The sequence below is a fragment of the Pinus tabuliformis genome, chromosome 9 (genome assembly GCF_031772625.1).
Source record: "Pinus tabuliformis cultivar Carrire ecotype Pingquan chromosome 9, CPIR1, whole genome shotgun sequence".
In the NCBI taxonomy this organism is placed as follows: Eukaryota; Viridiplantae; Streptophyta; class Pinopsida; order Pinales; family Pinaceae; genus Pinus; species Pinus tabuliformis.
The window spans coordinates 1321912302-1321927631 of NC_142307.1; the positions used below are offsets into that span (position 1 = coordinate 1321912302).

Sequence of the window (15330 nt, forward strand, 5' to 3'; positions counted from 1 at the left end):
CAAGCATATAGAGATCAAATACCACTTTATCAAAGACAAGGTCCAAAGAGGTGTTGTGAGATTGCAATACATCCCCACAGAGGAGCAGGTATTAGACATTCTCATTAAGTCTCTAGTGAAGGGGAATTTTGTTTTTATAGATATAAGCTAGGGGTTTTGGAGAATCCTTTCCTTAATACGAGGAAGTGTTGAATTTTTTGTAGCTTTAGAAGGTCTTCTACATAGGCTTGGTATCTTAGCATATAGAAGACATTTGATTGCCTTTTTAGGTGCATGTTTGGTGGAGTAAGTAATATTATGATTTATTTCCTAAGGTTAGCTTAGGAAAATTACAATAATCAATTTAATTAATTATTATGGACTATTAGGCCAAAATTCTAAGGATAAATCAAAAAATTATTTAAGTCATTTGGATATGATCTCAATTGTTGATCTCAAGTGAGGCTTAGGATTTAATCCTAGCCATTGATCACTTAGGAGAATATGATTAGGAATTTTGGCTTAATGAAATTATAAAATAAGCCTAAGGGAAAGGTGAAGACACATAATTGTGGGGGAAGTGATTTTCTCTAGAGAGAGAGGCTTGACTAGACTAAAGAGAAGTGAGAAGAAGTGCAGTACGGACTTTCGAGAGAAATTCAAGCAGGCCAAGTTCAAGAAAGAGGGGTCCAAGTTGCTGAAGAAAAGGGTTGAACTATGCAGGAGGCCAAAATATCTAGAGAGACAAATTTCTCTATTGCACAATGGTTGTACTAGATAGGGAGAAAGGGAGTCTGATTTGCTGGTGAGACAGTTAATTCTCTAGGGCCAATTTGCTTCAGGTGGTTTAATTTCTAGAGGCTGAATTATTTGAGGCCATTTTCCCAGTGGAGCCAAGTTTCCAAATGCCCAACAACTATATTTTTCTATATATTCGTTGTGGGTCTAACCCAATAATTTCCCCAAGAAATTTAACGATGGAAGATTGTGTTGGGTGTAAATTTATTGGTTTGGTGTGATTGATCTCTCATTTTATTTCCACTGCATTTTTAAGTTAATATATTAGTGTCTTTATTTTTCATCAAATTCAAATATATTTGAGATAAATATTTTCTATGGTTTTAAGAAATTGTTGAAGTAAAATAAATCAGATCTATTATGAGAACAATTAACAACATGTCCAATGTACTTCTCACTTGAGCATTTTCTAATGGTCCATTATAATTATTATATGTATACCACACATGCAAACTGTGTATTTATTCCTTCACATTATCTAGAATCATTTAAAATTTTAATTTGCTAATTATTTATTCATTCACATTATCTAGAATCATTTAAATTTTTAATTTGCTAATTTCATTTCATGTATGTTTCATAAGTGTTGTGATAAGTATGATTCAAGATAAAAGACCCATTATATGGTGAATACTTAAAGAGTGACTTCCAAAAAATAAATTGATTGTTTTAACAATTAACATTGATCATATATTTTATATCATATATCTAGCTATCAAAATGAGACGAGTCTTTACTTAAAAGTGATTATTCATAAAACCAAAGGCTATTTTATGACCTCTATTATATCTTTAGTTATTGAAATCATGAGCCAATACATTAAATAAATACCTTGTAAACTCAAAGGTTACTTAAATTATTGCTTAGATCTAACCTCTAATTCATTTTATTTTTTAAGCTTATAAATAAAATAATACCAAGTTACTCTTACAACCTATGAAAAGATGCATTGAGGGAAAGCTCCAAAAGTCTAGTTACTGACCTAATAAGTATGAAAAGGAAATTAATATTGAAATACCATTTTTATTCGCAATGTCACCAAATAATCGAAATTACAAATCAACATTAAATATATAATAATTAATGACTTATAATTTGAATTGGAATTTGTGCTATTTTCATATTTTTTTGAAATTTAGGTTTTACCCTCGGGATTTTCAGATTTTCCCCACTTTGATAAATTTCCTTTTGTACTATGTACCCATTGGTTTTATGATTATTATTATTAAATAAATAAAGTTTGTGGCACATTTAAGTATTGGAATTCAAATATGATTGGGTTGTTTCAACTTCTATAGATTCATGTTTGGTGTCATGTTGTTTAATATTCATTGAAAAATGGATACCATTATGATGAGGTATTTACTATTTTCATTATACAAAAAGGAATGCAAAAAGGCAAGGAGAATGTGGAAAGAGTTAAACAAAGATAACATAAAGCTCAAAGCTTACAAGCATTTATTAAGCAAGAAAAAGGCCGATTTCATGGTTTCAATGAGGGAAGAACTAATCTTCCTTGGAAAAAATAATCCCAAATCATTTTGGAAGGAGCTCCAACAAAAAAAGATACAAATTGGAAATAATATTACGTCTTCTAAATGGTTTGACTATGCAAGACAACTCTATGAGCAGGTTCCCAAGGTTGACCCTCCTCCCTTGGTCAACACTAAATGGTTTGACTATGCAAGACAACTCTATGAACAGGTTCCCAAGGTTGACCCTCCTCCCTTGGTCAACACTGACACTGAACTCTTCATGGAACAGGAGGTAGAGATGGGTATCGAGAAGTTGGGTGTTGGAAAAGCAAAAGACTTACCTGAACTCCAATCAAAATATCAAAAGTGGGGCTCAAAGATTCTTTCACCTCACGTTACAAAAATCTTCAACAATATCATACAACAAGGGCTCCCCACACATTGGACAACTAGTCTGGCAATACCTCTTTTCAAGAGCAATGACGTCAATAATCCCTCCAATTATAAGACCATCATGATAAACCCTTTGTTTGCAAAGCTATTTGGAAGCATGCCAGAAAACAAAATTAGCAAGTGGGTAGAAGAAAGAGATAAGCGTGCTAAAGGGCAAGTAGGTTTTAGACCTAAACATTCCACAATTGATCATTGTATAACTTTAAGGCACATCATTGAAAAAGTTTGGGAGAAAAAGGAAGAAGTATTTTGTTGCTTTGTTGATTTCAGAAAAGTGTTTGACTCTATTCCTAGGGATAAGCTTTGGCACAGAATGGAGGAACTTGGGGTTCCTAAACATTTGAGAGCAATTGTGCATAAGCTGTATGAAGAGGTGAAAGTTAAAATTAGAATTTCAGTAGGCATTTCTGAAAGTTCTAGAAGCGATATCAGGGTCAAGCAAGGTTGCCCACTGTCTCCTACCCTTTTTGGTTTATATATTGACAAGCTTGAGGAGTGGTTAAATTCGCAAGGGGGTGATGGTATCTATTTGGGCAAGTTTGTTATAAGGCTTCTTTTTATGCAAATGACCTTATTATGATTGCTAAATTGGCTCTTGGTTTGCAGAAGCACTTATTATCCCTTGAGCATTTTTGTAGAAGTGTGGGGATGCAAGTCAATATTAGCAAAACGAAAGTAGTGTTCTTCTCTAAGAAAAGAAAACATAACCAACATAAGTTCTATTTTGAAGGCAACATTTTGGAAGAAGTTACAGATTACAAATACTTCGGAATTGACTTCAACAAAAATCTAAGTTGGAATGGTTGTAGAAAGAAAAGAACATTGGGGGGTTGAAAAGCATTTTATGTTTTTCAAAATAGGTGTAAAGAGGCAGAGTTATGGGACTGGAAAACCACTCAAACTCTTTTTGGGCTTCTAGTGATTCCGGTGCTCTCTATGGTCGTGAACTATGGGTCAGCAGTACATCCAACATGCAGTGGAGACAAATTGAGAAAATTCAGAAGCGTTTGATTACAAACAAATTTAAGATTAAACGTGCAATTCCTTATGATATCTTGTTAAATGAAACATGCATTGCTCCTATTGAAGCAATTGCTATGGTGTGAGTCATAAGGTATTTAAAAAAAAAATGAGCAAATGGAAGAGGGTAGATGGCCTAAGGTTATTTTTAATGATAGATTATGCAAGAGCCAAAAAACTTGGATGCAACAAAATATCAAATGGTTTAGTGAATGGGGTATTTGCTTGAAAGCGTGTCCCATAAACAACAAAGAGATAAAATCTTTTGTTATGGAAAAGTTCCACAAGCGTACTTAGGATAAGGAGTTAGGAAGAAAGAAAAATTACTATATTGAAGTGTTTAATCCTACTCATAGTCATCAACCAAAAGCATACATAGAGGCCAATATCTCTTGGAGAGCCAATTTTTTTATTGCTCACTTAAGGACTAATTCTCATCAACTCCTTTGTGAAACAGGGCGCTAGAAAAGGCCAAAGGAAGTGTGGGAGGAAAGAGTATGCATTTTTTGTTTTTCCGGAAAAGTGGAAACAAAAAAACATTTTGTTTTAGAATGTGAGACCTTCAAAGACAACAGGAAAAGTTATGCAGATACGCTGACAGCTAGCTCTTGGGCTAATCTATTTAGTGAGAGGTTTGCCGAGAAGTTGGGAGCATTTATTTTGAAGTTTCACAGAAAAAAAGGCAGAATACATCAAGTAAATAAATAAGCAATATGTCTCATAGGCTATCTTTCTTTCTTTCATACTTTCATTATATATACATATACATATACATATACTTTCAAATTTCAAAGAAATTTCTAACCATACCATAGCCACATTCCCGCATTCTAAAAACTTGTACAACATGATGATTAAATAAAAAACTTTAAATCGGGTGCTCAGAGGGAAATAGTGATTATCTAAGCCAAGGTACCATTGGACTTTATGTTTGCCCTAATATCGAGTCATAGATATTGCCATAATGGTAATGGTGACCAGGGAACACTCTTGTAATTGTACACGTTTGTGCTTCTTGCTAATGAAGTGATAAATAAATGTTAAATTCACACATATTTAAAAATCCAAACTACTCTTAGTGGCACTTGCTATAGATTTGCACCAATAAACTATTCAGGTACTGTGTTATTTGGGGGCAAAAGAATGAGCAAGCATGAAACGTGGAAAGCAACGGCATTTACTGCAAAATAACTTTACGTACAGTGATTTTTAATATTTATAAATTTTAAATTTTAAAAGATTGCATCCAACTTTGAAAACAAAGGAACCATTTAGAAATTGTTGATAATTGATGGAAAAATATATGGACAACTGTCTTTGCTGGTGCATATTCAGGTTAGGTTTATGCCATTTGGCTATTGGCCAAATTCCATTCTTTGTTTGGAAATATACCGTTTGTCTTTCTTTCTTTACAGTCACCAGCAGGGTACAAAAAAGTGGGGATACTTTCATGAGTTAATATGCCATAATCCTGGAAATGGTTAGAACCGGCAAAGATAAGTCCCTCGGCATTTAAATTTTGACAAAATGAGTGAGAAATCTACATTTCTTCTCTATCCAAATATGAAAAGTACATTAAAGCATGCCATTAGGCACAAAATTAATATCCCCTTAAAACGACAAAAGATGTTTAATTGGATATTGTGAAAAGATACATTTGCCACATAGCAGTAAAGGTGTTAAGCGGATGGGATTCCCAGATATTCAGCGAACTGCTATCATTTCGAAATTTGATGAAGTGAATACACTTTTTTCTTTTCTAAATTTAGGATTTCTTTTGAGGATTTTTAAACAAGGAGAAACCAAGCTGATTATGTGCTTGACACTGAACAAAAAATTGCTTTCTGACCTACTATGGTTTAACTAATTGCTGAGAAACTTTGTAGAATTCAGATCCTCCACTTCACTGATAATCTTTCCATTGTTTGGTTTCATGTTGGAATTGTTATCAGGGAGATTTTTTATTTTAACTGGCTCCGTTAGTTCAGATTTGTCTCTCATTCTTGCGATCTCAAGAGCCTTAGAGCAAACTGGGAAATTATGATCTCCCCAAGAATCAATAATAATCCCCGATCCTAAACAAATATTTCCCTTGTAGAAAGCTACATATTGTCCTGCTGCAAGTCCTTGATCATTTTCTGATAGCCTGACTATGGCGATCTCTTGAGCAGTCTCTCCCAAGATCGGATGTTCGTTTTCTTTATGAAGGTTTCCTTTCACAATCTCTATATGACAGTCGTAAAATTTTGGTCCATGACGTACCTATGCAGTCAGAGAACTCATAAGAGAGCATATATAGAAGAAATAATCATTATAGATCAAACTACATTATTTTCAAACAATAACTGAATTAGTTTTTACATATTTAGTCAACCAAGACGAGTATGATGTGAGCCTATCCTTTAGGCAATTCTTGTACTGAGCTCATCTCACAAAACATACCACCTATTATTTCCTTTTAAAGATTCTAGGACTCATAAGACAGACACCACTATCCGTCATGATGATCATTTATTTCACATAACCACGTCCCAACTAGATTAAGAACAAGTACATATGTGCCCATAAGCATACTGTAAACAAGATGAGGATCCACTGCAGCAACTAGAATTTCCGCAAACAAACACAACATGGCATTCTAGCATCTAATTATCATTTGCTAAAAACATTTGATTGCCTGAGGAGCACATAGAAATGTGAATCTCTAGCACATTATGTAATCATTACCTATGATTGTAGAAGGTAACACTACATAAGGGCGCCTTTATAATGTTTTGAGTCTAGCGAAAACTATGATATGTGGTTGCCCAATGACCAATTTTCCTTTTAAATACTTGTGAGAAATGACCATGGGAGGCCATTGGACCAATGTTCTCAAAACCGGTCGACCCCAAATATTGAAACTAAGGAAGAAAACTGAAAACAAAATCTGTGAACAAAAACATACATAAAATATTCAAATTTCAATAAATGAAATATACTCATGTACATCAATGTAAACCCAAACCACCATCAGACACATCATATGCAAACTTTTCTCATATATATAGCAAGGGTGAATATAATAATATAGCACTTATTAAAGTAAATATTAGTTTAATAATGGTCAATTAGGTATTAGACTTGAGCATTAATAAATTCAACTGGACTTTAGTTTATTTTATGTTTTTTATGTTTTAGACTAAGTCACATGACACGAGGATACGAGACACGGAGGACACGTAAATACGAGTATTCAATATGAAACGCAACGACCTGGAAACAGGACACGGGGGACACGTTTTATATATATTTAATAAAATATATATATATATACCGAAATATAGTTTTTTATCCATATTAAATTGCAGGTTGCAGCTTATCTAATCAAATTAAAATATAATTACTTCTCAAAGTTCATAGTTCACTTTAAAAAAATTAATAGAATCAAAATTTACTATTTAGAAATTAGAATGTGATATGCTTGGTCTTGATTCTTGAATATTCAATGTTCATTGTTCATGTACAACTTACAAGCACATAAGAAAATAACTAAAGTCTAATCTTATTGATTTCCTCTGCCCTTCTTGCAAGAAAATGCCACAGCTTTCCCTTTCCCTCTAGATGTAGATGCTGGTGCTGGTGGAGTTGGCAGTGGAGTTTGCTATGCTCTAGAAGCCGAAGAACTAGAAGTAGGAGCTATAGGAGGTAGACCACGTCCTCTACTGGTGGCAGGGGTAGCCCGGGCAGGTGGTGTCACCTGGAAACATTACAATCTCCCAATCCTGAAATCCTGAAAAACTGATAAGTCTGCTGCATTTTGAATGAAATTTAAAATTCTACTTTCTCCATATGAAATCCAATGAGGCCGGAACCACTCTCAAACATCCTGAGTCATTTCATGGTAATGTTAAAAATTTAAGTAGAAGGATGAAAATGAAGATTAAGGAGAATGTCACTTTTACTTTAAGAATTTAACATTACCATGAATAGAATATCAATACTAGGGCCTAGACTTGATCATTAAGCTGCCCCACTCAAAAATTATTTGTTTCTTTCAAAAAAAATTGCAGCTTATGCAAGCAACGTTTTCTATCAACAGAATACGCGTTTTCCAGATGCAGGACACGACGAAAACTGACAAATACGTTTTACATTTTACAGGACACGATGAAAAACGTTTTCGACACGTTTTAGGGCCGTTTTCGTGTCCGACACGTAAAATACGGGACACGGGACCTTGGAGGACGTGTCCTGTGACTTAGGTTTTAGAATGTGCGCACATTCATAAAGTGGATTGACTCAACGCAATTGTAACCTATATAAGAAAGCTTTTACTCTCTCACTATTCACTCAATACAAAGAACTCTTTCAAGTTTTCTTTGTTCATTTATGTGCTCAGTTTCTGTAATATGGTATCAGAGCCAATTTAATTTGCTAAGAATGCTCTTCTCATAAAAAAAATTGTGATTAAAATGATGTGTGTGAGTGCATGATGACCTAGGGATTGTTGTTGGTAGATATAGGTCGAGGGATTGCTGGCATAGCACATTGAAGAGCCAAAGGGGTTTCATTAAAACCATCCATCATTTCCAGAGGTTGTATACAACAGTCGTATGATACAACAGTGTAGTCATATGGCTCAAAAAAGAGTAGAAAATCTTAATATATGGCCCATAATATCTTATTTCTCATTTTCCTTGACAGTATAGATGAATTGGAATTGGAAGCTGACTGATGATATTTGTTTTTCTATATTGATGCCCATATTTGCAGATTTGGAAGTTTTAGCTGTTGATTTATTACTTTTCAGCAGATCCAAGGAGAAATTGACTATTTTGATGTTAGCAGATCTGACTGTTTTTGAACTGTTTGAGGTCAGGTATATCTAGATCCGTAAAAATTTCAGCTGTATATAGATCTTGGATTATTAAGCTAATTTTGGGCAGATCCATCAAAAATCAGCATGTTATTCAGTGGTACCTGGCTGCTATAGCAGTTTAGAATCAATATTAAGGGTACTACCTCTGTATTGCAGTTACAGGAAGGGAAGAGCAGGTATTGCACATTTGTTTCTCTAATTACTTCTATTCTTTGGCATTTTTTTACTTGCATGTATGGCTTTGTTGACCAACGTTATATTGGAAGGAAAACAAAAGTTCCCTGGGAAGAACTACAATATGTGGTAGCAATGTATGTTGACCAATTTTGAGTACAGGGGTTTGTTAGACATCGTTCTCAGCAAGGACACACGACTCACTATTGCAACTAAAGATTGGGATAAGTTTGATAGCCAAGACAGAGAAGCTGTAATGCTGATCAAATTACCATGACAGATGAAATACTTCCTAAGGTTCAGGCAAAGGAAGAATTCTACAACAATTTGGAAGCATTTGAAAGATCTGTGTGAGACCTCAGACAAAGGAAGAGCCTTCTTTTTGAAGAACATGCTGTTTTCGATCACGATGAGTGAGGGTGGATCCTTATAGCAACACTTACTCAAGATCAAGAACATCTGAGAACAATTAGAGGCCAATGGCCAGAAGATGGAAGAAGAGGACATGGTGATAATCACTTTCAAAAACTTACCACATGCTTATGGGCACTTCATCGACACCCTAAACATCACCGCTACAGATGTTGACCTGAAGTTTGGAGAGTTTTGCAATAAGCTCTTACAAAGGATAACTGGAAGAAATAGTTTAGTTGCAATAGTGAAACAGAGGGTTCTGAGCAATCCTTTGCTACCAATTTTAAAGGAAAATGAAAAGGGGCCAAAAAGAAAGACCAGAATGGCAATGAAGGCAGCACCAAGGGTTAAAAGACCATTACTTGTTATTATTGTGGCAAGGTAGGCTATATGAAGGAGCACTGCAAAAAGAGGTTGGCTGACTAGAAGACCAACCAGGGAGTCATCCTTCTATGCATTCATGGTTCATGTCATGAAGAAAATAGAGGAGTCAGCCTTCTATGCATTCATGGCCATGACACAACTAGATCAACCCAAGTCATCTGCTTGGTTCATCGATTCAGGTGCAACATGCCATTTAACCAATAGGCAGACCAGGTTCACAGAATACAAGCCTTATTCATCCAAGTGTTGAAGAATGTCACTAGTATCGGTCTTCATAATTGTATTTGAGTCATGATGTAATGTATTTGTCAAAAGAAAGAAAAATAAATTTTATAATTAAAGGAATTGACTTATTAAAGTATGGGTTTTATGCTTGGGTCAATTGGTTTTTGGTCAAAGTCTCCATTGAAGACTTCTAGGGTTTATGTCAAGTGTCCTTGTCCATGTCATACTGTAAAAGACCCCTCTTGGCCTTTATTTGTCAAGAAAGAAATTTATTTTATTGTAAAATAGGTCAATTAGGCCTCCTCGACCAAGTCAGCCTCAACAAGGGAATTTGACCTCACAAACTCATTATATATTGGAGCTCATTTGGAAGCACATGTCTCACAAGTTCGAATTGCAGTGGTTCGAAGTAGAAAAAGTGCGAAGTTCAAGAAGGAAGTTGGAATCAAGGTTTTTGGGTATCTCTCTCTCTCTCTCATGTGCAACGAAATTCTAACGCTGCATCGATGCTGTGAAGCTGCATCAAGGTCGAAGTTGTGACGCTGCTAGGATGAAGCTATGGAATTTGCCAGATAGAAACTACAATCCTAAAGTTGGGTCAAGATTTTGAAGCTGGGGGTCGAAATTCTGGGTTGAAGCTGCATTTGAGAAGTTGGTACTTCGTAACTTTGGAAGAGATCATCTATCAGAAGGAAAAGCTGACTTGGTGGAGGAGGAAGGTTTTTTGTTCTAGGGTATTGGTTTATCTCAATTTGAATCTACTGAAGGAGAGTTTTGACTAGGTTTTCCCCTATAAAGGAGTTTTATGTGAGAATTTTTGAATCTACACATCAGAAACCCCTGTTGCAATCACTAGTTTATCATCTCCTACTTGTTCTTTGCATTTAACAAGTTATTTAATTACATAAACATCAATGAAAAACACTATTACAGCCTACACATACATACAAATCATGAATTGAAATAAATTGAGACAATCGCACAAAGGACACCGTTATTTTTGGACAATCGTCCCAAGAAAAACCCAATTCGGGAAAACCGGTGTAACATATAGAGGGTTTGTATTATTAAGCAGATTCTTGAATACAACTAGGGTGCCAAATGCGGCTCACCCAACAGAGAATAACCTTGGCAGAAGTACCTCTATCTAGAGACAGATATTTCGGCAAATCCAACAATTGGATGATCAAACCCCACAGATGACAAATGTTGTCTCCAATGCCGGGCAGCGATGGCTGCTGCAAGCTCTGCGCTGGAACTGCGTCACCTCCTCTAGGAGTTGCATCACCCTCTCAATGAGCCTCCATTGCTCGAAAATTCGATATGTTGAACTGCTCTCTCTGCCCCAAAGACAAACCCCAACGTTGCCTCTAAGGGCCTGCGTCAACCCCTCCAGCTTCTGTGTCACCTACGTTAGCCTCTCTGGCCTCTGCATCACCCTCTCTAGAGTTGCGCTGTCACTCCTGGGCCTACTCTGCCTCTTTGCTATGTTTTCTTCAACCTTGGATTGAAGTCCCTCTACCGAAATGCCTCTCACTGCAACTCAGATCACTAGCTCAATTTTCTCAGCAAACCTCGCCCCAGAAAAATTGAACTCTTTGATCAATTCGGTGTCTCTCCAATTGACCCTCAAGCCTCTTATACTTTTCTTGTTGATGATTCAACGACCGTGATCTAATCTCTAATCAATAGATAATATTAGAACTGGCTTGATCCTCATCACTTAGAAGCTTCTCACCCATATTTTTATTAATACACATTAATAATTTTATTTTCCTAAGTTTAGACTTAGGAACCCATTAAAAATATTAATTATTTTAATAACTCCTCATCTAGGTGGAATTTCTCCAAACGATTTCTGGGTTCTGGAGATCTCATGTGTTCTAGCCCCTCCACCAAATTTCGAAGCTAGAGCACATCCGATGCTACCCAAAATCAACACTCCCTCTTAGCGAGGAATGTGCTCTAGTAACTCCCAACTAGAAGCATCACACTGATCCACTGCATCGGTCCTCTGTGCTGCTGATGCTTGGCCTGCTGCCCTTCATCCACTGCATTGTTGCTTCTTGTACTGCTGCCCATGACTCTGCCACTGCCACTACGACATCTGTACTGCAGCTCCCTCTCAAAATGCTACATCATGCTGCCCATAGCACTGCCACTGCTAATTGCTGCATTGTAACTCAGTTACTGAGAAGTAAGTAACTGAAAACTCACCCAAACACTGACATGCTGGTTAGTATGGATGCCTCGTGATGCTGAAGCTACCTCTACTGCTACTGCGCTGCTGCAAACTGCTCTGTGCCTCTCGCACTGCTACAACATCCACTGCATTGCCTCAGACTTTGGCACTATAGCTCTGCCATTGTCGCTACATCACACCTCGCCCCAACCGACACTCGTCATTTTGCTACTGTCATTAAGGGCTCCTGTAGTCGTATGTGATCCAAGAGTTTGGGCACCTCAAGGATCCTGCCCTCATGTAGTCCTCTCGACTACAACTCCATGTCGCCCCACCTCTTCTCTAGAGGCACATGAGCACTCATGGCACAATCGTCATCCTCGCCTTCCTTGTCCGCTTTCGCTGGAGCAACCTTTGATTCAAAAGCTTCCCCCTTGCCCTTCTTCCGGGGGCACTGAGTGGCATAATGTCCCAGCTCCCCACAATTGAAGCATCTAACCTTGGTGATGTCCTTCTTCTTTCTCTTCTGCTGCCCTTGCTGTCCCGACAATGCAAGAGTTGCATCATCCTCCTCCTCCTCCTCCTTCTTGACTCGGGCTCCCTTACCGCTACTCCTTGCCTTGGTCAACCTTCTGAGCTCTTCTTGTCGAAGAGCTGCCCACATCTCCTCCCAACTGGGGAGAGTCGCTCTGCCCAAAATACTTTGGACCTATGTTGCACAAAACTTCTAGGAACCCGACGTTTCGAGACGTACCCATACCTAAAACTCCGACACTCGACCGAAACTTGACTGAAACTCGACCATTATGTAATCATCTATGAGAGTTAATATAGACTTGGTTTTCCTTCTAAATTGTCATTTATGGGTCTTATTACCTTTTTTCTTACAAGATAATGTGTTATTCACTTATTTATAAATTTATTTTTATATATATAAACATATATTGCATTTCAGCCGACGTTTCCATTTTGGGAGGTGACATTTCTAAACGTACCCGTTTCGGAAACTCCGAAACGTTTCGGCGTTTCATGCAACTTATCTTTGGACAAATGTCTCCCAGTCCTCAGTGACTGCATTCAGGGCAGTGCTGACCATGAACTCAGGATCTGGTGTAGACCCCACGGAAGTCAACTGGTCGCGAATCCCTTGCAACCTGAGAAGGAAGGGATCTATTTCCTCTCCTTTCTGCATTTGGTACTGTCTTAGTTCCGTTGCACGGAAGAGCAATGGTACAAGGTGGTTAGGGTCTTCGATATCTCCCTTCTTGTTTCCTTCTCAGCAATGTGTGGTACTACATGATCTTTGACCCCGTCTAGGATCATGCACTTTGCCTTCGCTTGGGCCTCCTCGTACTTATTTTCTGCATCAACGTCAACCAGAACAACAACCACTTTCAAGGCATAGTCTTTGATGCAATGTTTATCTAGGATTCCCAGGATCCTGGCCTTCTAGATGACAAAATTGGAGGCTCCATCCAATCTGTCATGATCCCTCAATCCATTCATTGCCATATCTGCTCAAAAATAAATTGGTTCTCCTCTCCCTCTCCAGTTGTCAATCTAGCAAGACTTGGATCTGGATTCCTTGGGTGCAAGAAACCCTCTAAGGAACAAGCTCCTCTCTAGACTCCCTCTGAGTCCTGATTTCCTTCACAGAAATCCTCCGGCCCAGTGTCGAATCATTCCTCTCCAATCCTCCTTTGCTGCTGCAACCCGGATCTAGATTTATCTGGCTAGAAATCTGTCAAGGCAGTGACTCCCTCTACTTCGGCTCTATCTCCATAGGCATTGTTCTGCACCAACAAAAACAACGTCCCACCAGCTCCTCAAATCGAATCTGCTCTGCTCCCTTAGCCTCGACAACTGAAGAATCTAAGCCCCTCTGGCTCTGCGCAATCACTGCATGAACTGGATCAGCTCCTCCTGGCCATTGTGTCAATCCTTCCTGGCTCAAAAAGATGACGTGGCACTGTGTGAGCTTGATCTGCCCCCCCTCTGCTTCTGCGCTGGCCTAGATAGCTAACGCAACTACTGCATGGGCTCCTCCTAGCTACTGTGTCACCCTCACCTGGCTCAGAGTGTTGATGCAAGCACTGCGTGAGCCTCTGCGTCACCTTTTCTGCACTGCGTCACTCCTCCTTTTGCGTCTTTGGCTCTGGAACATCGCTGTCACTCGGGACAACTACTTTTCTACTTCAAATTCTCCGGATTTCTTGGCTGGTGTCTTCAGTCTCCTATGACCTGCAACGCTCTGATACCATGTGAGAATTTCTGAATATACACATCAGAAACCCCTCCTGTAATCACTGGTTTATCATCTCCTACTTGTTCTTTGCATTTAACAAATTATTTAATTACATAAACATCGATGAAAAACACTATTGCAGCCTACACATACATATAGATCATGAACTGAAATACACTAAGACAATTGCACAAAGGACACCGTTATTTTTGGACAATCGTCCCCAGAAAAACCCAATTTGGGAAAACCGGTACAGCATATAGAGGGTTTGTGTTATTAAGCAGATTCTTGAATACAACTAGGGTGCCAAATGCGGCTCACCCAACAGAGAATAACCTTGGTAGAAGTACTTCTATCTGGAGACAGATATTTCGGCAAATCCAGCAACTGGATGATCAAACCCCACAGATGACAAATGTTGTCCCTAGTGCTAGCTAGCAATGGCTGCTCCAAGCTCTGTGTTGAACTGCGTCACCTCCTCTAGGAGCTGCGTCACCCTCTCAGTGAGCCTCCATCGCTCAAAAAGTTGATATGTTGAACTGCTCTCTCTCTGCCCCACAGACAAAACACAGCGCTGCCTCTAAGGGCCTACGTCAGCCCCTCCAGCTTCTGTGTCAACCTCTCTGGCCTCTGTGTCACCCTCTCTAGAGCTGCACTGTCACTCCTAGTGCTGCTCTGCTTCTCTGCGATGTATTCTTCGGCCTTGGACTGAAGTCCCTCTGTCGAACTACCCCTCACTACAACTCAGATCACTAGCTCGATTTTCTCAGCAAACCTTACCCCAGAAAAATCGAACTCTTTGATCAATTCGGTGTCTTTCCAACTGACCCTCAAGCCTCCTCTTATACTTTTCTTGTTGATGAATCAACGGCGTGATCTAATCTCTAATCAACGGATAAGATTAGAACTGCCTTGATCCTCGTCACTTAGAACCTTCCCACCCATATTTTATTAATACACATTAATATTTTTATTTTCCTAAATTTAGACTTAGGAACCCATTAAAAATATTAATTATTTTAATAACTCCTCATCCGGGTGGAATTTCTCCAAACGATTTCTGGGTTCTGGAGATCTCATGTGTTCTAGCCCCTCCACCAAATTTCAGAGCTAGAGCACA

At 38.2% G+C, this 15330-nt stretch overlaps 1 protein-coding gene across 9 annotated transcripts in view; it reads right to left on the reverse strand.

The window, feature by feature from the left end:
- LOC149153393 (uncharacterized) overlaps positions 1-15330 on the reverse strand; it is a 420894-nt gene that overhangs the window by 37572 nt on the left and 367992 nt on the right. For 7 of the 9 annotated variants that reach the window (XM_089438842.1, XM_089438840.1, XM_089438844.1 and 4 more), the window contains one exon: positions 5243-5987. The exons of 1 other annotated variant lie outside the window; for it this stretch is intronic. In XM_089438842.1, coding sequence (XP_089294968.1) covers positions 5589-5987 — 399 coding nt within the window. In that variant the 3' untranslated portion in view covers positions 5243-5588. Of the gene's footprint in view, positions 1-5242; positions 5988-7193; positions 7465-15330 lie in introns of those variants that run through there. One more of the 9 variants, XM_089438846.1, reaches the window with a different exon arrangement.